General features: G+C 47.8%; 1 protein-coding gene across 4 annotated transcripts in view; it reads left to right on the plus strand.

Moving 5' to 3' along the window:
- TNFRSF21 (TNF receptor superfamily member 21) overlaps positions 1–25037 on the plus strand; it is a 34898-nt gene extending 9861 nt beyond the window's left edge. For all 4 annotated transcript variants that reach the window (XM_088162495.1, XM_014872949.2, XM_088162496.1 and 1 more), the window contains exons 4-7: positions 13255–13520; positions 19901–19954; positions 22492–22711; positions 23590–25037. In XM_088162495.1, the coding sequence (XP_088018621.1) occupies positions 13255–13520; positions 19901–19954; positions 22492–22711; positions 23590–23819 (770 nt within the window). In that variant the 3' untranslated portion in view covers positions 23820–25037. The remainder of the gene's footprint in view (positions 1–13254; positions 13521–19900; positions 19955–22491; positions 22712–23589) is intronic.
- The last annotated feature ends 2631 nt before the right edge of the window (positions 25038–27668 follow it).

The raw sequence follows: 27668 nt of genomic DNA on the forward strand, positions 1-27668 counted from the left end.
TTCACCTTCCTGCCGATTTATAGACCTACACTTTGTTTGCCTTCATTAATTCATTTAAACAACCAGTAAGATCTTGTTGGAATTGGTTTTCTGCCTTCTCTTGTGTTTGTGTTGCTTATCAGTTTCCTTTTAACTCTTTTGTGTTCTTGGGTTGCAGTTTCTTAAACTTTTTTCTGTTTTTGATAACTTTTTCCCATAACCCCTGTGCTCCATTGCCCCTAAAATCTGTGGCACCCAAATCATGGTCTGTGAGACTGTGATGAGTGATCTGCAGTGGAATTACAGAACATTATTAGACATCCTTGTTTGTGGGCACTACTTTGTTTATGGGACTACATGGGTTTGGCCGTGATTCATAGGTCAAAAACGAGTGGTTGTTGCTAACTTGCAGTAACCCTTCTCCCCAAGACCTTAATTACCAGTTGGTTGAATTTTTGATGCTTTCCTGTTTCTTGCCCTTCAGATCAGGGCAGTTTATACTGGACAGGGAATGCTCAAGTGCAGGGACCAGACCATGCTGCTTTGAATGGGTGCAGCTCTGGATTCTATCCTGGTGTTTCAGGCAATGCTGAAGTGCCACATTGCAGCTGATCCTTCTGGAAGCCGCCTTAGAGCTGCCTTTGTGGGCACTGCTGTGTTTTGGGCCATAATCATATTTCAGGTTAAAGAAACCATGCAGGTAAGAGAAGAATCACTTGGAGAGTGATGACCTGTTTTAACCCATTTAGATAAAACCTCACCTCCCAGATCTTGTCATCCTTTGGGGGTGGCATCATTCACAGGTCAGCCTGTGCTTCCTAGGGTGAGTTGTTCCAGCTTTCTTTGTCACATGAACAGCTGCATAAATTTCGCAAGGTCCTTGCTAAGTTTTCCCTTTGTCTTGGGAAATAAGCTGGGTGTAACAGCAAAACCACACTTAGGTGATAAACCAGCTTGGTGTGATTGAACCTCTCCAATTTGGAGGTGAATGGCTCCGTTACTCCCAGTCACAAATGTCCTCAGATGAACTTTGTGCAATCAAGGCAGGCAAACAGGCACAAACCAATTAATGCTTTGTCTTGCTTTTAGTGCAAAGCAAATTGTGTTGCCTTAGCTGGAAGGGCCTTGCTCATTAGCTCTTACTTGGTGGTGCTTCTCTGTCTTGTCAGATATGGAAATTGTTCTCCTCTGCGGTGGTGCATAAATCCCTCTCTGCCTTTCCTGTTGAAATGTCTGGCTCTTAAGACTGTTTACTTGAAAGGAGAGGTGTAGTGCCATAAAGGAATTGACCTTTTATTCAGTAACTGGCTGTAAAGCTGCCATGTCATGGCTTAGCTTTCTCCTGCTCCAGTGTTTGTTCCTAAATCATGCTTCATCCTGAAGCAGCATTTCAGACAGGGGTGAGTTTAGCCAGAAGCAAACTTCAGGCTGTTGCAGAGGGGAAATCTTTCCCCTCCTGTGCTGTTGTGTGGATCCCTCCATGGTAGGCAACCAGAGCAAAGCTCCTGAGATGTGAGGACCACAGCTGCTCCCCAGGTTCACTTGCCAGCCTGCTTTGTGGTTGCACAGGGCATGTAGAGAGCAATCAGAGTGTAAACCATCTTTGTGGCTGGGGTGAAGCCTGTGGGCTGGGTGCTGGCAGTGCACCCACATCTGTATGACCTCCATCCAGAGGTTGGCTGGCACACCAGCAAGGGGCTGGGGTGTGTTTATTGCCTGTTGACACAGCTCTTGCAAACAGTCTACCCCCATTTGTTCCTAGTAATCTCCTCCCTCATAATCCTTTCAGTAAACATCTTTAACCTTTGAAAGGAAAGTCCGGGTCTGACGTAGGCACTGGAGCCTCTGCTCAGAGGAGCTTCTCCTTGGGCTCCTGCCCTCACACTGGCAACCCCCTGAGCCTCCCATGGCACCAGGTGGGCATCCAAGGCTTTGCCTGTTTGGAGGATTTTATTATTGATTTCTCCAAGGCCGTGGGTGCTGAATGTAGTTTGCTCAGTGCTGGAGCAAAGACATGGCACTGTGGTTGGGTTCCTTACCAAAAGAGGAGGAGTTTGGGGGGAAGCAGGGGCTCGAACTCTTGCTCAGTTCCTGAAGGGACTGATTTCCTGAATTGCTTAAATAATTGGGATGGGTGTGTGATCCTGATCAGCAGTTGTCAGAAGAAGGTTCACTTGATCTCATGTCCCCGTGAGCTGGTATCTGTGCCCTGTCCTCTCTCTGGTCATAATACATGCCTTAAATAACAGCCCAAACATAAAAATAGAAGTAGCTTGGGAGGCTGGTGTTAGAACTAGACCTGTGTCCTCAGCATGGATGTGTTTCAGCCAAGGCAGCAAATGCCAGTACTTCTCACTGGATTAAATGGTTCAGAGGTCTGGGAAGAGCTTGCAATGACTAATGGCCTGAGTTAGCAGGCAGCCTACCTCCATGTCTGTCCTTGTTTCCATCCTCACAACAGGGGCTGTCCAGAGAGAGATGGAGGAGGTAGAACAGCGTAGCTGTGGTTGGAGAAGCTGGACCTCCTCCTGCCTCAGCTGGCTCTTGCTTTGCAGCCCTGCAGATAGAAATCCAACAGTTGACAGTTTGTCAAAGTTTTCCTGAGAAATTATCCACATGGTGCCTGAGTGGCGTGGGTACAGGGTTGATAGGGCTCTGTGGTTTAACCTTGTGTGACTTCTTTATTTTAGACGATAAAGAACAGCCTACACACTGGGTTCATGCCTTTATTTTAGCAAATACCCATTTCCTTTCTTCAGACGTTTCCAGAGGTGAGAGAATGGGCTTGCAGAAACCTTTCAGTAAAAACTGAGTGTTGGAGCTTGTCTCTCTAATGCCTTTGAAATGCCAGATTTGCCATCATGCCAAACATGAAGATGGGCTTGAATTCTTTCTGCAGAAATTGCTGATAGTGTTGCCTTTGGCTTTCATCCATTTAGCAGCAGATGAAAGACAAAGACTGCAAAATGTTAGGTTAAAACCTGTGTGTAGAAGCAGCTGTCTGAAGTGATATGCCATGAGGCAAGAAAAGATTTTGGTGATTTTTGTTTTTTAGAGTTGAAAGACTGAAGAACAGATCTTGGCAGCACTGGCCTGGCATGACATGCCACTTCCCTTTTATTTTTCTTCAAGTCTTGTAATTGCACATTATTGCAGTGGGTGGTGAGAGCAAAGCCAGGAAGCCTCTGGTTAAATAATCAGAGAAATTAACTGTTCTGCAGAAGCTATTTGCAGCTGGGGTGGAGATGAGACTTGACTGCGTGTAGAAGAGCATGTGCTTAAAATGGCTCAAAATCAAAGTGGGGAGTTGAGATGTGATACTGGAGAGATGGGGGCTGTTGGGATTTGGGGGTCTTGGTTGGTCAGTTGTCAGCACATTGAGGGCCAGGATCTTCTCGGTTGGTGATGTGTAGGGGGGAGTCCTTGGATTGCATGCTGGTTGCTGAGGGACCAGGGCTAGGCTTGGGCTTGGTCTGCTCCCAGGGAAGTCACTGAGAGTGTTGAAGGGGCATCACATCTTGTACCTTGGGTAGCCTGGTGCTGTGCTGCAGCTCCAAAGCATTCTCATGTGAATATAACCAGTGGGGGTGTGGGGAGCAGGGTCATTGCAGGCTGGTTCTCAGATGGAATCAGGTACTCATTTATGGTTAGTTGGAAGTAAAATTACACAATTCTTTGCAAGAGACAGCACGTTAAGGTTATGTGTGGGCTTTTAAAGTCAGTTTCTTCTAGAGATCCATCACCTAATGAAGGGAAGCAAGTGCATGGAAACAGTCAGATGAGGATGTTATTCCTCAGGCCTATTTAACTGCTACTCTGAACAAGGAAACTGCTGCGGGCTTGGCACTCACAGGTCTGGGATGACACTGAATGTTACTTTAGGATCCCTCCTTAGTGCTTGTGTGGGTAAATTAGATGAAAGCCACAGTGCAGAGGTTTTGTTTGGTAGAGGTAGTTTTTCCTGTGATCAGCTCCTGAACAGGTCCCAGCTGGTGGCAAGAGGATCACGCTGGGAGGCAGGGTAAGGATGGAGGAGCTGCTGTGGAAAGAGCTGGGTAAACAAACAATCCTTTCAAGCACTAAAGCTTCACCAGCCTCAAGCTATGGTGGCCTCGAGGTTTTGTGCCCAGGCCACAGCAGGGGCAGAGATGCCCAGAGCATCTCAGGAGTGCAGGTGTGCCCATTGCTGCTGACATAATTCGGTAATTGCAGCTACGCCTGGAGAGGAGCAGCCCTGGGCTTGTGTGCAAAGCCTAATTCAGCTCTGGCAGGCAGAGCATGAGATGAGGGATTGATGTCTGTCCACCTGCCAAAAGGAGAGGCAGAAGGTGTTGTGTTTGTTTTTGTTTTCCGGAGCAGTCTCTCCTCTGGCACCTGCAGCTTGGTGATGTGCAGATGGCTGCTGGTCCTCTGATGACAGCCTGTCCACCTCTGCAGGGAGAGACCCATGCAGAAGGAGAGGTGGTTAAATTAGAAGAAGCAGGAATGTGCTGGGCACCACAAGGAGTATGGATGCTCCCTTACTGGAGCTTGTTCTGCTGCATTTTGTGCTGTGTTTGCTCCTATACGGGCACAGTGCTTTGCTTTAGATGGGATGGAGCAACTCTTCATCTACAGCACAGACCTCTGCCAGGGGAGTGTTGCAGTGACATCTGACAAGTTCAGAACACCATCTTCCTCAAACCACCCAATGTAAAACGTTGCTCAGGTTTGCCCAAAAATCTTTTTGTCCTTTTGGGAAGCTATGTGATTTCCAAAGGGTGTATGCAAGAGCTGACCAGGGCTTCATGATGAAAGGGAGCCTTGGAAAGTGCAAACGTGGGAGGCTGATGTTCTGCTTAGAGAGGAAGAAACCTAATCATGTGCAGGTTTTATCATCTCCTGTTCCTCAGCCTTATTGCATTAGCACCAAAGACTGGTGCTTGATCACTTTTAATGTGTGTTGCTACATGAGCCATCTATCTGCAGGGTGTGCAAGGCTGAGAGGAGCTCCTCTTGGAAGCTGGAACATTTGCTCCCAAATCTGCTTCAGAAAAGAAAACCCAAATTATGCCATGGTCAACATTCATGGGTGGCCCTTGTATTAATTTAATGAGGGATTGGGATTTGTGCCTGCCCATTAAGGTGTAGGGCCGAGTGTGGGAGGCAGGGCAGCTCTGCAGGAGAGGAGGATTGTCCTTGTAGAAAACCAGTCTGAGCCCAGGGTGTTTTTGCCAAAACTCGACAGCAGTTTCAGCACCGGGAGGGCTGTGATTTCTCACATCAGTTAGGCTCTCAAATATCACTCCTCGAATAACAAGGTTGGAGTTTTTTGGTTTTTTCCTCTCTCTCCAAGACTGGGAGAAAAAAAAATGCAGGAGGTGAATTTAATCCTCGGGTTGGCATCTGTGGGTGTCTGGATATTTATATGGCTCTGGATGTGGTAGTGTGTGTGCTCAGGGTTACCAGCTGTCCCAGAGGGTTATAATGAAGATTAACTCCATAAAAGCTGTTTAAAATTTAATAATTACATAAAATACTTATGCTAGTCATTCTCATGCAAACTAAAGCAAGAGCAAGTCCACTCAGCAGGTCCCTGGTGTAGCATCCTGTGATGGTGGGCAGGAGTTCAGATGGGTCCCAGGAGGGTTGGACCAAGGGGCTATTAGAGAGGTGACTTCCACATAATGTATTGGGAAAAGAGGTCATATCTCATGATGATTCTCAGGTCATAAACATGTCCATAACTGCATGTGGCTGATAACAGACCTCTTTCCACTGTCTGATTTGGTTATTTTCCAGAAAACTTGTGGGAATTGTTAGAAGTCCCTTTCTGCCTTGCAAGATTTTTAGTGTTGTCTTTTAAAAAACCCAACAAACTCTAAACATATCATTTCATGGTTTGTTGCCCAAACAGTTCTTGCTAAGGATATGAGTCACTGGGTCCTGGGAGGGTCTGATGGCAACACTGTCCTCCATGGCTGGGAAAACTCTTCTGTCACTAACAAGTCTTCAAGAGTGTGTCCTTTCCAACTGTCTGACATAAAACCTAGAGATCATCTAGTTTCTACCCCACTACTGTGAACAGGGATGCCACCCACTAGACCAGATTGTTCAGACCTTGTCCAACCTGGCCTTGAACGCTTCCAGGGATGGAGCAGCCACAGCCTTCCTGAGCTGCCTGTTCCAGGGCTTCACCACCCTCATAGAGAAGAATTTCCTCCTTATGTCCAATCTAACCCTGCCCTCTCTCAGTTTAAGGCCATTCCTTCTTTCCCCCGTGTCCTTGTTCAAAGCCCCTCTCCAGATCTCTTGCAGCCCCTTTAGGTATTGGCAGGCTGCAGTAAAGTCACCCTGGAGCCTTTTCTTCTCTAGACTGAACAAACTGTCTTCTTATGAGAGATGCTTCAGCCCCTTGACCATTTTTGTGGCCTTCTCTGGACCTGATTTAACAGGTCCACATCCTTTTTATGCTGGGGACCCCAGAGCTGGACACAGCACACCAGCACCTCCCAAGTCCTTGGCAGAGCTGCTCTCAGCCCCTTCATCCTCCAGCCTGTGCCAATGCTGGTGATTGTCCTGACCCACCTGGGTTAGAACAATCTTCAAGCTTCCTCTCTTAGGACCTGAAGTATATTTTTAGTGGCATGGGGAGGAATTGAGTTTCCAATAACTTCCCCTTTTTGGCAGCAGTTGGTGAAATTTTTGCGTTTTGGAACAGTATTTGTGCTGCACACTTGAGATTTCTAAGTCCTGGTTTGGTTGAGCTGTGGTATCTTGTCAGCTGGAGTGTGGATGTGCCACGTCCTGGCTCTCTTGTACAGGCTCTCAGTGTGTGCTCAGACATAAAAATAGGCTGCTGTGGCTGTGTTTCACATGAGTCAGGAGGATATTTGGAGGAGGGAGGTGGGCTGAGCTCAGGAGTAGAGCTGGCTTTGCAGTGATTTGGAGCTTTTATCTGGGTGTAGGGGAGGGTTGGGCTGCATCACTGTTTTTTCTGTCTGTCTAGTGTGTGCCCTTGGGCTGTGCTCTCTTATCTGTGATGCTTCATCCAGCCTGCCTGTCACAGTCAGGATTTGTCACAGCATGTGGTGCACAGATTAGTACTGCCCATCTCTGGAATACCTCTGTGCGTAAGTGGTGGAAGCTCAAATTGGTACTGGGATGGTGGAGGTCAGTTTCCCCCAGTGTCGTGGGTGAACTGGTGGGACCTCGTCCCTGGTGATGAAGGGCTGGAGCGTGGAGTTTCCTGAAATCCAGCCTGTCATAAAGCTCTCTCTGGAACCCTGGGCTGCTGAGTTGCTCCCTCCATGGGACTGTGTATGCCAGAGGTCCTGGAAGATCTCCTAAACTTTCCTTCCCAGCCGTATAAGGCACCTATAAAACTTGAATTGATGTTGTGTTAATGCTTTTCTGTGCACTTTGTCCCTTCATTAGTGGGGTGAAAGGACACGTGGCTTGGAGGGGCTCTGAGCATGAGGTTTCCCCTTAAAGGTGGCGTTTTCTTGGGGAGCACTCTTGTGAAAAATGTTTTTGACTTGAACTCTGAGAATGGAAACAAATGACATTGTGAGAGGGTGGGGAGAGGAAGGAGCCTCAGCACCTCTGTGGCTGTGGTTTGACTTTGCTGCATCTGCTGCTGGGTGTGGAGCAGCTCCTCCTCTGCTCTCAAGTCTGCTTGAAGATGTGAAAAAATAATGGCAGGGAAGAGAAATGCAGGTGCTGTATATGAATGTGCCAGCACTGCTGGTCACAGCCCCACACCGCACTGGCTCCTTGCCCTGCTTGAGGCCAAATGATGCTGAAGAGCTGGGTCTGTGTCCAACCTGCAAATAGCACAGCTAAAGCTCAGCCACGTCCCAAGTGCGTGTTTGATGATCACCTTGGTGACGTGGAAGGACTGATGGCTCTGTCTGCATCAAACCACACCGCAGTGAGGCGGGACACATCTAAAGGAGCCGGAAGTGGATGGGAAAAATCTTGAACCAGATTCAAAACAAGCAAGTGGAAGTCACTGAATAAACTGAAATCATGTTTATGGGGAGGATGAGACAGAGGTGAGCAGTGTCCAGAGAAGGGCAATGGAGCAGGTGTGAAGGGGCTGGAGCACAAGTCTGAGGAGGAGAGGCTGAGGGAGATGAGAGTGTTTAGCCTGGAGAAGAGGAGGCTCAGGGGAACCTTATTATTCTCTACAGCTACCTGACAGGAGGCTGTAGAGAAATGGAGGCCCTGCTTCTCCAGGAAAGTCTTCCCTTCAGCTCAGCATCTTTGTAGATGAGCTGAATAGGAGGACCTGTCTGGAGAGGCAGGACTCGTGTTTGCTTGTGCCAATCTGGAGGAATTTGTCCATTTGCAGACTTGTCTCCATTTGTCCCAGTTTGCCTGATTGTGCCTGTGCTCCCATGTGTGTATGTGTTCCCTTGGGCTTCTCACTGGCCTGTACCAACATCTTGGCCTTGTCCTGGCTTGAAGATGGGGCTATCACCACCTTAAAATATTAGCCCAGTACAGCATTTAGAGACTTGCAGTGTTAAGATGATGGCACTTGCAATGCCAGCTGCTCAGGTACCTAAGACACATACAGATGTCCTGGATCCTTCAGATCTGTCCTTGCCTGTTCTGGGCTGACCATGGAAAACACAACTTCAAAACACAACTCAGCCAGATGCAGCCATGATGTTCCTCTTTAATTCCATTGTCTGAGGCATGAGCAAAGCTGGGATCAGTGGTATTGGTTCCTGGCATGATGATGAAGAGGGGTGGAGCTGTCTCCCACTTTAGCAGCAGGATGGTGACAACTCTTCCAGGCTGATCTTGTGGCCTGTGATAAAAAGGGGGGACGACTCAGGCTATGGCAAGCCTGGAGCAGCTTTAGCATAGCACCAACATGGCAGTGACCAGCCTCACATGGAAGCATGAAATGTGTGGGTTAAAGCACCATCTCTGCTGAGCTTGGCCATTTTATTTGGGATTGCTGTGGTCTGGAGGTCTTTGAGCACCATCTCCTTCCCTGGTGTGCAGATAGGCATGGTGGGAGAAGGTCCACGTGGTTCAGGGAGAAGGAGAAGATCCAGGACCTGTGGTGGAGCTGGGATTTTTGCTGCACACACCGTGGTAGGCACCTTCCCAACTCAACAGGATGTTCCAGCACTTTTAGTACTCTGCAGAGTAACTTGTAGGACTTCTGGAAATATGGAAGTAGTAAGATGATAAGCTTATTATAAGCATTACCGTTTTATTTTAGTGTGAGCAGTAATACTTGGCAGGGTGCAGCCGCAGCTTGTCATGTAGTGGTTTTAATCTTATTTTTTAAGAACAGAGGGAGCAATGTTTTTGTTCCTGACTGGAGCCAAATCTGCACTCTTGTCTGTGTCTCTTCATATCTCTCTGGGTTTTGTTTGCACAATATTGTAGTGGATGTAGCGAACATATGGGCCTTAAATTCATTTAATAGTTGCAAGAAAATGAGTTTAAGGTTCTTATAGTATTAAGGTAGACATTTCCAAATTCATTTTTAATGGAACATTTGTTCTCCAAAGATTATTACGCACCATTAAGTCCTCTGCTGCCTGGTGTGTTCTCGTGCCCAGGGATGTTATTGCCAAAGGATATAAACATGTTTATGGGCCCAATTTATTGAACAGTGAGATTAAATATACTAAGCTTGAAAATGTCAGTAGAAGCTTGAGTGCTTTGTCATAAATCCTGAGTGAGAACATTTGGACATAAATGTCGTGCTGCCACATAAAACCGGTGCAAATCAAGTTGTGAGCAGCTGAAAACTTCTCTCACCAGTACAGCAGTTGTAAACACTGGGATTTGTCAGCATTAAATACGTACATGGGAGCAGGTAGTATATGGGTTTTTCCTTTTCTGGGCTGACTAGATGTGCCACATGGGGGTCATAAACTGGCAGATTATGTTTTAATACTGCTGTGTGTTTGATGTGCATGGGAGTGGGTGTGGGCAAAGTTCCCACCCAGCCATAATTCATTGTCTCACTGCAGGGCAGCACTGGCAGGGATGCTGCTCGCTTGATGTGTGTATGTACATTAAAAAATGGGCAGCATTCTCTCTCTCTCTCTGTATATACATATATATATCAACCTAGCAAAAAATAATTGCTGAATATGAAAGTAAAGAAGCTTTGCAAGATTTATATGGTGAGATAACGATTAAAATACTCTCTCTATATATACCTATAGATATATATATATATCTATCTCAGTGCATAAATCGTTATCTATATATATCTATATATGGATAGGCAGCACCACACATGCTCATTCTTCTTTGCATTGCTGTCATTTCCCTGGTGCACAAGTCTTGCAGAGCTTTCCCTACCCTTGTATTCATGGGTTTTTACTTCTTTTATCCCTTGGATTGAGTGATAAAATCAAGCAGCACTGCATAAATCAGGCATTTTGCTGCTTTTATGCAAAAAGCAGTTGGGTTCTCTGCTTTAAAGGACCAGACTCCAAACCTGGGTTGTCTTTTGGGCTTCTTACCAGCCCGGGTTTGTGATATCAGAAAGCAGGAGGGCTTGGCTGCCAGTGTGGTCTGGGCTTCCTGTGCTTCTGCACAGCCAGCCTGGATGCAGAGTCATGGAGGGAGGGGAATTTGGATTTTTGGAATTTGGGATTTGCCTGGCAGCTCAGCCCCTTGAACTGAGGGCCACTGGGTCTTCATCTGAGTAATGGGAAGCATTAACAACACCAGGCTGGATTCCTGCTGCTCTGTTGGATTGCAATGTGCACCAGTATCTAAGGAGCTGAGTCACATCAGTAACCCCACAATAAATCCCAGTAGCATGTTCACAGCCTTTTCCCCATAGTTAGAACCAAGCCCTGTGGTTGGCTTTTCTGGTGGGAGAAGCCCCAGCTCTCACAGCTCCATGTGAGCTGGTACAAACACGTGTCTGTAAACAGCTGGGGAGGGAGGTGCGGTGGTTGTGGTGGGAGGAGGGCAGGGAAGTACCAAATGTGGTTTGCACTTCGGTGTTCCTGATTTAGAGCAGGTTTAGCACCGTCTGTGGATGCTCCAAGAACTATGGGCTCATGGCTGTGTTATCTAGTTTGGAAGTGAAAACTAAAGTCTATATATAGCAGGTTTGATAAGCTTTCCTTAAGTGAGAAGAGGTTTGGTCAAAAATATCTTTGTGAAGCTTTATAGCTTTTTATATACTTCTTTTTATATAATCATATATATGTACATATGTACATATATACCTATGTTATATAAAGAGATATACAGACTGTATATATGTGTAATATATACAGTGATATAGATAGAGATGTGTGTGTAAATTATATTTGGTTTGTATGGTCAGATTTTGGTAGCAGGGGGCTACAGGGGTGGGTCCTGCAAGAAGCTGCCAGAAGCTTCATCCATGTCCAAGGGAGCCAAAGCCAGCCAGCTCCAGGATGGACCCACCACTGTCCAAGGAGAGCCCATCTGGAATGGTGGGAGCACCTCTGGGACAATAGATTTTAAAAGAAGGGCAAAAAAAAAAAAGCTGATATCTTCAGCCAGTAGAGAGAGGAGTGAGAACATGTGAGAGCAACAGCTCTGCAGACACCAGGGTCAGTGAAGAAGGAGGGGGAGAGAGGAGGACACGCTGGAGCAGGTTTGCTGGTAGGACCTGTGGAAGGGACCCATGCTGAAGCAAGGGAGGAGTGTGAGGATTCATCCCCCTAGAGAGAAAGGAGCAACAGAGACAACATGTGATGGACTGACCACAGATCCCATTCTCTGTCCCCCTGCACTGCTGAGGGGAGGAAAAAAGAGAATTCAGGAATGAAGTTAAACCTGAGAAAAAAGGCAGAGGTGGCTGGGAAGTGATTTAGTTTTTATTTCACATTACCCTATTCTGCTCTGATTAGCGAAAAGTTAAACTAATTTCCCCTAGCTGAGTCTGGTTTGCCAGTGACAGTCACTGGTGAGGGATCTCTCCCTGCCTGTATCTCAACCCATGAGCCTTTTCTCATATCTTGTTATATTTTCTATCGCCTGCTGATGAGGGCAGGTATAGAACAGCTTTGGGCACTTGCTGTCCAGGCTGTATACGTATATGTACACGCATATTTATAAAATATCTGTGTAATACATAGAGAGATACAAAACTGTGTACCATATATCTGTGTGTGTATATACACATGCACATGTATAAAAAAGGATACCTATATCAGTCTGTATAGTTTCTAGATTTTTTTTTGTGTACATATATATTTGGCTATATCAGAGCTGTGAACTGAAGGTGCAGTTGGGAGGTTTGATCTAAACTGCATTAGAGAGTATTAAATTTTAGGCCAGCTGGAAAAACCCCAGCTATGATATTCTTCTCTAAGCAGCTATTTTTGCTGTTGTGCCTGCAGAGGGAAAGAGAAGTGCTCTCTGTAGCCAGGGGGGGCATACTGGCTTGGGAGGAAACCCAAGGTGTGGTTATCTCTCTGGAAAAAGTGAGTTTCTCTTTGCAGTTCACAGTTGCTGACCCTTCATGTTGCTGTTTGAAACAAGGTGTTGCTCAGCTTGATAAAACAGGGTTAATTAGTTATTTTGGAGGAGATATGGCTTTATTTCAATCTTCAACTCCTGACCTGTAGTAGACTCAAGGATAAGTGTGCTGTTTGCGTTGTTCCCTGGCCTACACGGCAAAAACCCTCACTGTCTTGAGCCAGGATGTCTCAAATGCTTTTCTGGGGGAAACTCTGCCTTTTTTCTCTCTGGTTTCCTACCAGATCTTCCATTCACCCAATGCTCACCTGGTGCAGCATCTCCCACCCCATGACTGAGTCATCCCATCTGTCTGCACTGGAAATGGCTCTGAATGCAATCCTTGCTGCTGTATGTGCTTGTTATGGAAATACTCATCTTTATAGAGAAGCTTTGGTGACTCACCTCTTAATCCAGCTCTCAAGGCAGTGGCTGCAGTGCAGGCGTGTAGGTGAGCGTGTGCTCTTGTGCCCTGTTCCTGCAGCCCTGTGGTGGCTGAGTACCCAGGGTCTTCCTGTGCCGAAGAGTGCAGGAGATTTTACAGTTAAATTATTGCTTTTAGAATGTATTGGATTAACTGATGGGTCTATCATGCATATCATAGCATGCTTAGCAGCTGTTGAGCGTGTCATGGGTGCTGCTTCTCTGAAGCCTGAACTCATAAAAGGTGTTAAAACAATAATAACAATTACAACAAAATCTTAAAGGCGTACCCAAGAAAAGCAAAGCACGGTCGTTTGGGGACGAGAGAATTGCCTGCAGACCCCCCCACCATGCCTCACCTGTGGCTTCTCTGCCCCGCAGGCATCGACATCCTCAAGCTGGTGGCGGCGCAGGTGGGGAGCCAGTGGAAGGACATCTACCAGTTCCTGTGCAACGCCAGCGAGCGGGAGGTGGCGGCTTTCTCCAACGGCTACGCGGCCGACCACGAGCGCGCCTACGCCGCCCTGCAGCACTGGACCATCCGCGGGCCCGAGGCCAGCCTGGCCCAGCTCATCAGCGCGCTGCGCCAGCACCGCCGCAACGACGTGGTGGAGAAGATCCGCGGCCTCATGGAGGACACCACGCCGGTAAGGCCGGGCTGGGCTGTGGCGCTCGTCACGCCTCGTGGGATGTGGTGGCTGCGGCCTCGCGGCCAAGGAGCTCCCTCTCTTCACGGAGCTCCTTGTGTTGAAGCTGTGCCTTGCTTTTGAGCAAGGCTTTGCCAGTGTTTGCTCAAATCCCAGTGAAAGTTTTGATGGGCTCTGGAGTCCCACGTGTTTTGCATATGGTTTTGAAGGTGGCCAGGAGGATTTGGTACCTGAGCCCTCGTGCCAGGGACATGGAGGAAAAAGCATGCCCCTTTAAATTTGATCTCAAATGCTGTGGATTTGTGAGAAGGGCCAAATACCCTTGACCACTAAGTATTACTTCCTCCAAAATGGTGACTCGTGGCATGGAGGAGGCCATGCAGTCCTCCAGAGTTGTTGCTTTTCTTTGGCAGCTCTGGCCTTAAACTGTCCCATAATTTGGGGGAATAAATAAATTGCTGCAGAAAATCCTGCTGGTTCTCAGCTGGGTATAAGTAATCAGGAAGTGCTTCAGTCACCTTTGCAGTTTTGTTTTGGCCACTGCTGCCTTCTTTCATTTTTTTTCTGGCTCTGATAACTTAGTGGTCTGCTAGAAGTGTTTGTAAAGGTGATTGTAAAGTGGGGCGTTTTCTGAATATGGAAGCCAGGGGGACAACACATAGATGGAGATGGGGGGTGGTTGAGGCATGGATCTTCTCCCTAAACTGGATGGTGAAACATTTCCAATTGCGTTAGCACTGACCCAGTCTCAAAGGGGAGCAGGTGGGTGCTTGCAGATCTCTCTGGACTCTTGGTGGGGACCTGGCAAGGTGGACCTTCACTCATGGTAGAGCTTCTGAAGCAGAGCATTTGTCAGGGCAGAGGATTCCCAAATCCTGCTTTGAATATCACAAACTTTCCCCTATATGAGGTACTGTAATCCCTTCACTGTGTTGCATATCTTAAATTTTGTTTGATCCCTTCACTGTGCCACATAAATAATTTTGTTTAGTGTATGAAACACCTTGTTCCCTTGTGACTATTGTGTGAAATCAGAAGTTGAGATATGTTGGCAGGAGCCCTGGTCTTGTGTTTCAGAGAGACCCTGAGTGTGCTGAACATCCTGCCCAAATCTTGGATAGGTTGGCTTTGCCAGCTGCCTGATCTCTCCTGCTCAGTTGCTGTTTTTTTCATTTCAGTTCCTGGTAACTAAGCAGCATGTGTCCTTCTCATTGCTGGAAAAAGTAAAATTAAAAAACCCAAGACAAAGCTATGTTTAGGAAAAGAAGAGAGGCAGAGAAAATTGCCATTTTGCACCTATGAATTAAAGTTTCCGGCATGTGCAGTGTCCCAGAGGGATATGTTGTCCTCTTGCTCTCCGGGAGCAGGCAGTAACCTGTGTCCTTATAGTTACTTCTTTGACCTTGAATACTGTGATAAAGCTCTGGGCAAGGACATTGGATAAAACACGGGGCTTGTTGCTCAGCACAACGTGTAATTAACAGACTTGGGCTGAGCACCGCTGATTGCCCCTGGCTCTTCTGGCCAAGACCATCAGATTGTGCTTATCAAACAATACAGATTGCAGGTGGTGGCTCCAGGAGCAGGGTGTATGGAGTGACCTGTCAGGGTGGAGGATTCCCAATGGTAGAGTAACCACAAGCTGTGCCCACAACTCTGAAAATCCAGGAAGCAGATGTTCCAGAGAATGAGCAAACCCAAATCTCAAGGATAACTGTATTCAAGTCTCCTGGACTTCCCAAACAGCCTTCTTCTTTGTACCTTTTGTTTTTAAAACAGTGTGTTGTCTTTTCCAGTGTTCAGCACACCTGGACCCTTGGGTGGTTCCCCATCAGTTTCCCTTGTTTTTCTAGAAATGAGTAAAATTGGGTTGGTGATCTTTTGAGCAGGTGGCTCGAGTCCACATGAGAAATTTTGCTTATTTCAGCAAAGGAGTTGTTTTTTAACAAATTCACCCAAGCTGTCACATCAGTCTTTCCCTGTTCATCTGATTGGGCTTTTTCAGATGAGCATCCTTCATGATAAACCTTAGGAGCTGGCCATTGCCCTGCCCTGGAGGAGCTGTGTGTGGGATGTCACAGCCTGGCAGCACCCCGGGGCACAGATCCAGCACAGCAGCACATTGTGTTTCTGTGAGGTGCTGCCTGCTGGAACCTGTCTGCCTTCTGTCCCTGAGCTGGCTCCTGTGCTATCGATGTGGGTGGTGATACAACAGCCCTGCAGGGAGTGTGGGAAGCAATTTGTACATGGGAGACCAAATCCCTGGAGAATTGTGCTGGTGGCTCATCATCATCACAGAAGTCCAGGAAGCCAAGAGCTTGGTGCCAGGAGCGGGTGTGGAGGTCGATCTTTGGGGTTTTTAAAATCTGCTGGTTGGAAAGCCTTTAATTAGAGCTAATTGAGGTTTGACTCTGGTAATTTGTCTATCCAAACACAGATAAATCGAGGCAACTTTTTTCTGAACCAGAGTGGTTTGATCCAGAGGAACAAGTCACCCTATTGGTGGCAAGAGAGGGTGCTGTGCTCTCCAGCCCTGCAGAAGGAATCTTGCAAAAATAAAAAAAGCCCAAAACAGGAAAAAAAATAATTTTTTTTTGATGCTGCAGGGGAGTGAGGACTCTCATAAGCAGTGCAAATGCATGCATCCTCCCTGTGTCTAAGTCGCCCAGAGAGGTTGTAGATGTTCCATCCCTGTAAATGTTCAAGGCCAGGTTGGACAGGGCTTGGAACAACCTGGTCTAGAGGAAGGTGTCCCTCCCTGCCCCTGGCAGGGTGTTGGAACAAAATGAGCTTTAAGATCCCTTCCAGCCCAAACCATTTTGTGAGTCCAAGTAACAGCACGATGCCCTTAGGGTTGCCTGGGCCAGCAGCCAATGTGTGCTGGTGTGTCCTACATGAGCCCAGGACGGGTGGATGCATGGATGGCTGTGCTCTTTGGGATGCCTTTGGCTCTGCCCAGCATCCCTGGGTGCAAAACAGAGTTTCCCCATCTCTCTACATGATCCCTGTGTGGTAAGAAAGCACTGACACCCCAAAGCAATGGGTAAAAATTGTTATTGAATGCTGTAGTTTTCAGATGGCAAATCAGTACCCTAAAAATGCATTTAATCCCACCTACTATTGCATCCTTCTCTTAAATTCTTTATCTGGTGTCTGCCTTGAACTTGTAAAACCTATGAAGGCAAAGCTGCTCTCTCCTGTAGCTCCCTGTTCCCTCAGCAGCCTTTTGTGCTCCGAAATCCAAATATTTACAACCCCTGATCGGAATAGGGGAATTAATGGGAGTCTCTGGAGTGTTACAGTATGAGGCAGGAATATTTTCCTTCAGGCAAGGAACAGCTCCACTGCAGACTTGCCTGCTTTTTCAGCTGTGGGAGATTATGCTGGTTTTGCGTGGCACTGGATGAATTTAGGTTAAACCGAGATTAGCCCTCTGAATCATTTTACTCGGATTTTTTTGCAGCTGAGCCAGAAAATACAGTGAGTGCAGAAGCTGTGGGAAGGTTTTTAGGGGTGCATTTAACTCCCAGGGCTCCTGTTAAAGCCTCGCCCTGGCCATGAATGTTTGTTGGATTCAAGGTTTGCAAAATCTATCCCCTTGCAGGCTGATTTGCCTGACAGTGGCAAGCCTGGGCACTGCTTAGCAAGCACAGGCACATCCCAAATTAGTGGTGCTGACAACAAAATTAGGGAAAAGAGTGAGGGGGAAGAAGGGAGGGGTTTCTCCCCACCAACCCAGCAAACTGCAATTCTCCATTTTTGGGGTTAAAATCAGAAAAACTGATTTTTACCAGTATCCACTGGGTAATGAGATTTTTTTGGTGTGGTGCTTAACAGCATTTTGCAGGTACCAAGGGGATCTGTGCTCACCTGGGCTGGCCTGGGGTGGAGCTGGCACAGCCAGGCCGTATTGGCTCCCCTGAGTGTCCTGCTGTGAGCAGTGCTTTAAGCTCTTATCGTTTTATTTATGGCTCTGCTGGCCTTGGCTGGAATATTTCAGGGGTTGGATGGAAGGGAAGCAAACAGCCTCAGCAAAGCTGAAAAACAAACCCAAACCATGAATAAGGGAGACGTTGAAAGTGGAGAGGGGAAGGCTGCAGCTCCAAGCCCAGCAAGGTTTAGTTTTGTGGCTAATTTCATGCTGCGTGTAATCCCATGAGTCAGCAGATGTGTCAAGGCTGGGGCTGCTGTGAGGTTAAGCTGTGTGATTTTGGGGTATTTCAGAGGAGAAGAGGATGTGAAAGCAAACCCCATGTCTAGGCACGTGGCTGTGGCAGTGCCTTGTGGCTCCCTTTCTTGCTCTTCCACAAGTCAAAACCCTGAGGGGTAGTCAAGAGCCTGGAGCAGCAGTTCCTCAAACTCTGCCCCTGTCAGCTCCCACCCATCCCCTTCACTTCCTCTTCTTCAGAGCAGGACTGGGCTGGGCTCAATAATTAGGAATTGAGTTTGTGCTGTGTTCACGTGCCAGCAGTGCAGTGAGAGTAAAGCTGCTGGATGGATTTCCCAGCCAGAGGGGCCTGTGGTCTGGGAAGTGCCCAGGCAGCCAGGAAAAGAACCAAATTGCCTTCTGGACTTGCATCAGGCTTTATGTGAGGCACAAAGCTGTAAGGTGAAGTGGCCAGAGCCCTGGGGAAGGCGTAGGGCTGGCTGGGTTTTGCTGGAGTGGGCATCACTCCAGGTTTGCTCTAAGCCATGACTTGATTTTCAGCAAACTGAGGTTGGGTTTGAGCTATGCTGGAGAATGTGCAATAAACAAAATGTAATAATTCATAAAGTACTGCAAAGAGAAATAACATAAACAAAAATATAAACATATATGCAGTGATACTGAGGTTTCCTTGCTGTGGTGGCCACATCTCCTGAGGTCTCTGTTTGCAGTGTAATGGGTTTGGGAGCATAAGAGGAAACTAGAAGATGGTTTCTTCTGCTAGCCAAACTCAGTATCGACTAACTCAGCCTGTAATTGGGTTTGGAACCTCTTCATCAGGGTTTCATCACCTCTTCATTATGGTTCGAGTTGAAAAAGTGAGTGGGCAAATCCACAGAAAGGAGAAGTCACCAGAGGCTCTCCTGGAGACATCATCTGCTTGAGAAGCACTCGGCCCACAGACAGCCAGGGCAGGGCTGATGGGGAAGAGCTGTTTCCTCTGTGGGTGGCTGCAGTTTTGGTTGTGGCATCTAAACCCTCCACATCCTGAGTCGGGTGAGGCTTGACTTGAGCAGCTCTTCCCCAGGGCTGCCTTGTGCTGAGGGAAGAGGCTCCACCACAGAGATGGGTCGGGCATTCTCCTGAAACCACACGGGTGAGGTGAAGGGCACAGAGTGGAAGTTTGGGCATTCCCACCCCAGCACCCTCATGGTCTTCCCATGCTGGCAGGGGACAATTCCTCCTGCTCTACCATCACTGCCCTTCCCTGACACCTCATGGTCCTGCCAGTGGTGTTGAACCTGCCCCAGGGTGGGTCCCCAAACACCCTGTGCACCATGAAGCTGCTGATCCACAGGGATCCTCCTTATCCCTGTGGGGTGCAGAGCAGGAGCTTTGCACTGCAGCATCACCTGAGCCGGGCTGCTGCCCAGCCCACCCCGCTCCACGTGCCGGGCTTTGTCCTGCCGCATTCCCTACGGGGGCACAGCAGACCTGGGAATAAGGGCTGGTGTCAGTCGGGTGTCATCTCCTGGCAGGGAATCTGGGAAGTGGCTGCCTCGGTGCTAAATTTATCCCCTCCACATCCCAGAGGGTGCTCAGCCACCCTCAGCAGCAGCCAGCCTGCCACCCGCTTTTGTTCCCGCCTGCTTGTGGCAGGAGGAATTGCTGGGAAGCATCGCCTGAGGGAAGGGTGGATTTTAGTGCCCGCTGCTGCTCCTTCCTAATATTAGCACAGCAGCTGCAGTTTCTGTTTGTCTGAGCTAAGCTTTTATTGCAGTACTGTAAAACGGAGGCAGCAAATGGGACCAACCCATTCAAACAGAGCTGGTGAGAGCAGCGGTGAAAGAAAACAAAACCAAGCCTATGTCTTCTCCTGCCCCTATCCCCTTCTGTCCCCTTTTCTTCCTTTTAGGAAGGGCCTTCAGACATCCTGAGCTGCTTAGGGCATCCTCCCAGATGCATTTGGATCCAAGAGGATGCTGGTGCTTGAACTGCAGTCTAAAGGGCTGAAAGTACACAGGAGCTTTTAGGATTTTTTTTATTAATATTTTTTGGCATTGAAAAGCTCTTGGTGCAGTGCTCAAAAAAAGAAAAAAAACTAAAAATATGCCTGGCAGAGCACTTCTGATGGGTTGTAGGAGGCTGCTGATGTGACAAAGCAACTGCAGTGCCTTTGGTTTCAATGCTGGACCGTGCATCTAACAATGTCCCCACGTGTCTCTTTTTGCAGGTGCAGATGCAGCCCCAGTGGCAAGCACAGGAGCCAAGCAACGAGGACATAAAGGTGAGAAGTCCCATGGCTCTGAAAAGGCAAAAGGGTTGCAAGAGGGTTTTTTGTGGGGTTTTTTTCCCAGCCAGAGCTTGGTTTCACTCAATCACCGCCGTTCATAAAAATAGGAATGGCCAAGATGGTTTCAAGGCAGTGAGTCACAGGCTATGAATAGTGTGTTTTTACACCTATTCCACAGGCTTCACCTCACAGCAACCTTTTGCATTCCCTGGTCTTTCAAAGCCCTCGTTCCCAGTTGCTTTCTTCCTGTGGTTTAAACATTAACACACATCCAAGCATCCTGTTTGCTTTGCCTCAAGCTTGCAGCCGTTCAGCTATTTGGAAAGCTTGGGTTCCCTGGACGGCTACAGTCAAATAACCTTGGGTGATTTTGTCTTCCTTAGCGTGTTTTAGCAGCTGTTTAATTAAACTCCAAATGAGTTGATTCTGGGAAGACAGAACTGTGGCAGCTGTCTGCTCCCTGCCCTCCCTTGGCCAATTGTTGCTCGGTCATCAGGCTCCTTTTTGGGAATTGGTAGGTGGGTTTGTGGTTGGATATTAGGTAGATGAGCTGTACAAGGGAAAACTAGCCCCTAAAGTCTGTGTTATTTTTAAAGGGGATATCAGAGCATATTACAATTTGGAAAGTAGCCAGCTGCTGTCCTGGTCCTTCCCTTTATATTCCCCCTTAATGGCCATAGCTGATTCTCCATGATGAGCTGTACTGGAAAGGGAGTTTCAGAGGAGAAGGCAGATTCTTTTAATTAAAAATTAAAGCGGACTTTTATTTTTAACATGCTTATTGCGTAATGCACTGAGCTAGAACAAATCCTCCCCTGTTTATTTTCAATGAGGGGAGAGAAAAAAAACCTTTTATTCTACCAGGAACAGGCTTCAATGTTAATTTAATGTGAACTAATGGGCGTCCCAGCAGCCATGTGATTTGTGGGCGGCGAATTCCTCGACACGGATGAGGAATGTTCAGGCACATCCATGCTGGCGCGGAGGTGGCTCAGCAGCACCCTTTCCCACAGCCTTTAATCCCAATTTTGCATTTTATCACTGGGTTGTAGGCAAAAGCCTGTTAGCAGCAATAGCCTGACCTTCCCACTGTGGGAGAAAACAGAGTTGTGCAATGCTGTTGGGAGAGGGAATTGCATGGGGACAGGGCTTGCAATTCTTTTCCCTGGCAGGTCAAGCAGGGATTCAGGGTTGGGGGAAAAGGTTAAATACTGGGTAGACCTTAAAATAACCTGTTTAGAGGGACCTGGTGAGCTGCAGAAGTGCCCAAGCTGCCAGCCAGGGATGCGAGGATGCTGGCCCAGGCATCTCATCCCTGCAGGGACTGGGAACTAGAAATGCTCTGCTTGAGATTTGCACCCTGAGAGGATGTTGAGAGGCGGAGGAGGGTAGATAATGTTGGCTGCTGTCTTGGAGGTAGGAAGGAGTTCCAAGAAGAAACATGCAGAGTACAGTCAAATTAGGAAGCAGGTTCACACCAGCACTCAAATTCATAGAATTGTAGCATTGTTAAGGTTGGAAATAACATTTAAGATCATAGAGTCCAGTCCTTAATCCAACGCTGCCAAGTCCACCACTAAACCATGTCCCCAACTGCCACATCAACACATTTTTTTTAATGCCTCCAGGGATGATGATTTTACCACTTATAATTCCTGACCACTCTTCTAGTGAATAAATTTTTCCTAATATCCAATCTAAACCTCCCCTGGCACAACTTGAGGCCATTTCATCTTGTCCTGTCACTTTGTCACCTGTCACTTGTCAAATGGTGCTGCTTTCCAGTGCAGTGCTTCCCAGCAGTGCTTGCTGTTCCTGATGTCTTCAGATCTGTGGAGCTGAACCTTTGCCCTTGGCTCACATCAGGACAGGAAAAAGCAAAGGCACTTGGGTAACACTGTGGTCAGTGCCAGCTCCTGCCTGTCCTTCCTTGCTCTGAACTTGGAGTCTGGTGGGATGGACTTTTCCATCAGGCTTTAATGGGATGTTCACGGGAGCAAGGGTGAGATGGGGCAAACAAATCATTAATTTGATGTGGAGCTGGTCAGTAGGGCTGGTCAGAGCTATGTTCTGCACTGGAGATCACTGAAGGGTCTCACAGCCCTCGCCCTGATGCCTTGGCACTGGTTGGAGCTGTGGAGCCAGGCTGTGCTTTGCTTCTAGCAAACAGTAAGTGTGGAGCAGGTTTTGGGCATCATCACTTCTTACCCCCAAGAGCTGTGCATGAAGTTTTAATAAACTGAATGAGAAGGAAAACACAGCTAAAATGCTGTGCTGAGGTTGCCCGTGCCATCCTGGTGCAGTGGTTGCTCTTACCGGGTGTCCCAAGGGAGTGGGTTGTGTTACTGCTCCTGCCAGTGCTGATGTCCACGCTGGGTCATCTCCTGTGCCTGTTGTGGGCCAGCAGAACAGGTCACCCCTTGCTGTGGGTGGGCTGGAATGTTTTGAAATCCGGATGCAGGTTGGGTTCAGGTGTTACCCGTTGCCTAGTGTCCCCCCAGTTAATTCTCCCTCTCTTTCCTCCCCCACAGCTGGAAGGTGACAAGCTGGCGCTGCCGGTGAGCCCCAGCCCGGTGAGCCCGGCGCCCACGCCCAGCCCCAAGCCCCCCGAGGCAGCCGTGCTCACCGTGGAGCCGTCCCCTTCCGAGAAGAAATGCTTCTTTGTGGACGAAGCCGAGCCTCTCCTGCGCTGCGACTCCACCTCCAGCGGCTCCTCCGCGCTCAGCCGGACAGGCTCTTTTATTACCAAAGGTACCAAAGCCAGCCCAGGGCAGAGTGGGAGGACAGAAGGGACACCATGGCATGTCCCATGGGGTCAGCTCACGTGGTAGAGCTGCCCAGTGCACGATATCATTAATGTAAATAACTGGGAAAACTGGCTCTCCAGGATATGCTTATCACATCCTCATTCCCTACCAGAATATCCTGTTAGCGAAGATGATAAAGATTTGAGACAGAAAATCATCTTTAAAGGCTTTTAACTCTTTGAAGTTCTGCCAGTGAAGTTGTAGCATCCCTGGCTGTTTGGGGGGATATTTCTCTTGACTTTTGGCTCTTGCGTTGGCCTGTGCATTTCTGCATGAGATGAAACCAGAGAATGTAATTTCCAGAATAATTTTTGTTTTGGGTTTTTTAAAATTTTTTCTCACTCTTGATCCCCTTTGCTGCAGACATAAAGTACCATAAGTCACCCTCCTTTGTTTTGGGGGCTTTAATTTACTGCATTTAACTTGCTGCATTTAATTGTCTTTTAACTTCTGATGAAGGTGAACCACTGAGCTCAGTCAATCTACCTAATTTATACTTGAGTGTGAAAATAAAGCTGACCCAACGAAAACAACTTAAAAGAGCAGAATTTAGCTTTTTTGGCTTGCCTCCTGCCCTCGCTTTTCCAAACTGGCCATTCAGCATTTACAAATGCTGTGTTTGCTCTTCCAGGATCCTGGCTGGTGCCTTGGCAGCTTTCTGCATCTTCTCTCTCTCCCCATCACTTGTCACCCTCCACCTTTTCCCTCAGTTCTTGTGGCATGCCCCTCTCCAGAGGTGGCATCAGGGAATGGACTGAGAACAAGGCCTGGTTAGCAGAGATTTCTTGAGGAGTTTCTTGACAATCCTCTCTTCTCCTACAGAAAAGAAGGACACCGTCCTGCGCCAGGTGCGCTTGGACCCGTGCGACCTGCAGCCCATCTTTGACGACATGCTGCACATCCTCAACCCCGAGGAGCTCCACGTGATCGAGGAGATCCCACAGGCCGAAGACAAGCTGGACAGGCTATTTGAGATCGCTGGAGTCAAGAGCCAGGAAGCCAGCCAGACCCTCCTGGACTCTGTCTATAGCCACCTTCCCGATTTACTGTAGGCACTGGGTCACCGCACGCTCTCCGAATATCTGCTAGAGCTAGCTTGGCACTTGTTAAGATGACCAACAATACGCAGGCGGGATTTGTTGTAGAATATACGGCCAGTATTTTCGTTGAGGTGTCCTTGGTTTTTGGAGGGGGTGCAGTTTGCCAGCCTTGCACCCCTCCACCGTAACTATCGCTCACTCCAAGTCTTTGCACCCTCTGCCCCCTCCCCGAGCCTCTCTTCTCTCTGTTCTCATTCCAATCAGATCAGCCGATGCACTTTAAAAAAAAAAAAAAGAAAACAAACAAAAAAATCCAAACCCGCAGTTAATGAACTAAAACACCACACATCTGGTGTAATCTAACACATCAAACTGGGGATTGCTCTGTAACCCCCTTCTGCTGTCAAAGCTGTCGCTCGGAGTGACCGTCTCCCACCACCTCCCTTTGCCTTGGGGCAGTAAATGGCAAAATCACGCAAAAATCCCACCCCAATTATTGCTGGTTACTGTCTCTTAATGCAGCTAAGCTTCCCACCCGAGCTGACTTCTTTTTTTTAATGTACTCTTGTTTGGCTCATATCCATTGCTGAGATTTTACTAGCACGGTTATTTATTGTATGGTTTTCACCTGGACAACGCATCGCGCTCCTAATACGCTACAGCAGAAGCGCTTAAACCACAAAGAAAAGGGTCAAGCCCCACCAACCTTGGAGGCAGTGGAAAGATCCTTTGCCTCCAGTCGAATGTAAGGAGTTATCCTGCCTTGCCACGTGTGGGATGGTGGGGCTCCAAAGGGAGCCGGTGCTGGACGTGGGGAGGCGAAGGCCGCCGGTGGTGCCGCTCTCCTCGTGCTGTAAGACTTAAACCAAGCTATGCTTTTACACTCGTGTCTCTTGTTTTTTATACAGACGTGGCCGATAAGTTCTCCAAAGACCTTATGTGGTCTCAATAGTCTCTTCAAATCACACTTCACTTTTTATTAAAAGAGGTCGGGGGTGGGGGGTGTGGGGGACAAAAAGCTGCATCGTAAGAAGTCTGTCTGATTATATTTGCAATTATTATGCTCCCATAACGAACAGTCTGTACTACGCTCAATTTGAAAAAATAATGGTATGGGGGTGGCATGAGCTGCCCCGTGGGAAGGGGTGGGAGGGGGGGAAGAGGGGAATGAATTGAAAAATTGCCTTCCGGTGTACTAATTTATTAATAAACTAGGTGTTTGTTACTTGACATGATTCTGTGTTAACCTCCTTAAATGCTGCCCCTGCTCGGGGACACCTGGGTTGGGGTAGGGGTGTGCTTGGGGTGTCTGTGGTGATGAGGGGGATTTTGGAGTTTGAGGGGTGTGGGGAGGTAAATTTGAAACCAAAACGTGGTTGCTTTCTGTTGGTAGCACTGCCTTGAGTCCCCACAGTCGCTGCTGGAGCTCCCTGCATGTCCCCACCCTGTGCTGGAGTGGGGGAACCTGTGCTAATCCCCATAGCAGTGACAGATCAGATGGCTGAGGGGGCTTCCAGGCTTGGTTTTTGCAAACTCTCAAAGGCTTTGCAGGCATTTTGGGAAGGCTGAAGTATTAATTTTCCAGGAAGCAGCTGCTGTGCTGAGTCACTCCTGAGCCAAGGTCTTGCAGTCACAGCGTTTCTGTCACTGTTACATTACCCATGTCCTTAAAGTCTACCCTTCCAAATAACTCATCTCTTGTTATTCTGTCTACAAATTGAATCCTTAATGGGACAAATGCTTCTGGTTTATAAGACCGTCATTTTGTTTACTTGGCTCCAGAGTGATTTCTGTTACCCAGGGTGCTGTGTTTTCCTTCTGGCTGGCACTGGAAATTGCTGGTGCAGAACTATACATAGGTACATGATTAAAACTTTTCAACACATGCACAGATGAAATACAGTGAAAAATAACAAGAGCCTTTATTGGGAGCTCTGGGGTGGGAGTTTTCCCTCAGTGGCAATTAAACATTTAGCTCTTGGTGCATGCAGTTCTGAGGTGGAATCCAGTATCAGCCTATTGGCAAGAGGTGTTGGGACCAGTGGTGGTTGATCCACCTGGGCAGGAATTGGTAAGGGGAGGGAAGGTATGCAATTCTGGGCTCAATCAATAGTTGGCTTTAAATTATCCTTAGCAGGTTCTTGGAGCAAGTCCAGCTGAGAAGTTAAAAATTGTCCTTTTCTGGTGGTCCAGGTTCACCCAGGTAAACATATGGGTTGTAAGCACTACAGCCATCATGCCACCCTCCCAGGGAACCACCAACCCCACCCTGCAGCTGCACTTCCTGTCCTGGCAGCCACTCACATTTTCTGATGGGTTTTGAAGGTAAAGCAAAGAGAATAACACTCCTGGAAAGAGGATTTAGCCAGCTGAAGAGACACCACAAAGCAGGCATGTTGTGGAGGTGCCTTGTCCTGGAGCTGCTGAGGAAGCACAAGGAAGCTGTTTGGTCCCTGGGTTGTTGGGATCTTGATGGCAGGTTGTGGAACAGGCCAAGACTTGGGCAACCCTTGGCTCTCTGTGCTGTGCACACTTCCAGCATGGTTCCTTTCTTTGATTGCACCTGGATATTGACCTTTTCCCTGGCTCTGTCATTTCAGATTTCCAACTTTTTGTTGTATGCATATGTGTACAATATATTGATTTATTATATATTTATACATTATATATTTAGCTATACTACGTAAATATTTTAATATATTGTGCTATTTCTATATTTACATATTTTCCTATATTATTGCGGTGTATTTTTATAGGTGTATAGTATATAAATATCTTCTGTCTCTGGGGGTGTGTAGGGAAAAATATCTGAGAGCAGCTGAGCCCCACGTACAGGCAGGGTATTTCCTGCCAGCGTGGGTGGTGTGAGGAGCCACAAGCCCCGTGCCCCCACCCTTCCTATGAGCCAGCTCTCTTAAGCCTTAAGAAAATAAACCAGGCAGGTGGGATCAATGGGTTCATGACCTGGAGGCATAACTCCCCGGGAGCAGAGATTGTCCTTGTTCTCATCTTTGTCTTATTCAAGGCATCGTGGGCAATGCACAAACTGTGATGTGCAGCTCGAATGGGTGAAATCTTTGGCTAAAAAGATGAAGGTGTGAATATAAAGATCTATATAAATATATGTAATATGCATAAAAGTGCATTTTATACAAAATGTGCACTGAAAATGTACTTGAGAGTATTGTGGGTGAGATGAGAGGTGGGGTTGGCCCCTTTCTTGGCCTTGCTCAATCAGGGTGTTTGAGGGGTGGGATTTTGGTGCTGGGGTGGCAGTCCTGGGTGGTAGAGCCTGTGAAATCAGAGGGCACAAGGAAGCATGATGAGGGCACAGCCTCCTCTGCCTGCTGTGAGCATCTTGCTTCAGAGCAGAGACCGAAATTCCTGGTGTGGGCTGCACAAAACATTTGCTGCCCCAGCCCTGCTTGCTGGGGCTGGGATATGAGGTGTGGACATCACATTTGCCCTTAGGGTGACAGTGTTTGCTGGGACAAATCCCTCCAGAGGTGCCTCCAGCATGGCCTGGCATCCTCAGGATTGGCTGGCTCTGCTGATTAGGGCTTTTTAATTCCTCCAGTGCAAATGAGCATTTGGTTGTATTTTTAAATTCTCTTTTCTTTCTTTTTTTTCCCACCTTGAATTGCAGGTGCTCTCTGCAGAAGAACAAGACCTCTTGTGCACTTTCCTCCTACCGTAGCCAAATTGGAGTTTATCCTAATGGGGAATTAATTGCAACCCTCTGGGTGTGGCTGCTTACATCCCGGTTGGAAAAGCACCCCGGGGTTTTCTGGGAGGTCATTCACTCCTCTTGCTCCTTGTGTTTCAGCCAATTCTCTGTGGATTGCAGCAGTGTCTGTGTAA

This window comes from Sturnus vulgaris, chromosome 3, assembly GCF_052056855.1.
Source record: "Sturnus vulgaris isolate bStuVul1 chromosome 3, bStuVul1.hap1, whole genome shotgun sequence".
Lineage (NCBI taxonomy): Eukaryota > Metazoa > Chordata > Aves > Passeriformes > Sturnidae > Sturnus > Sturnus vulgaris.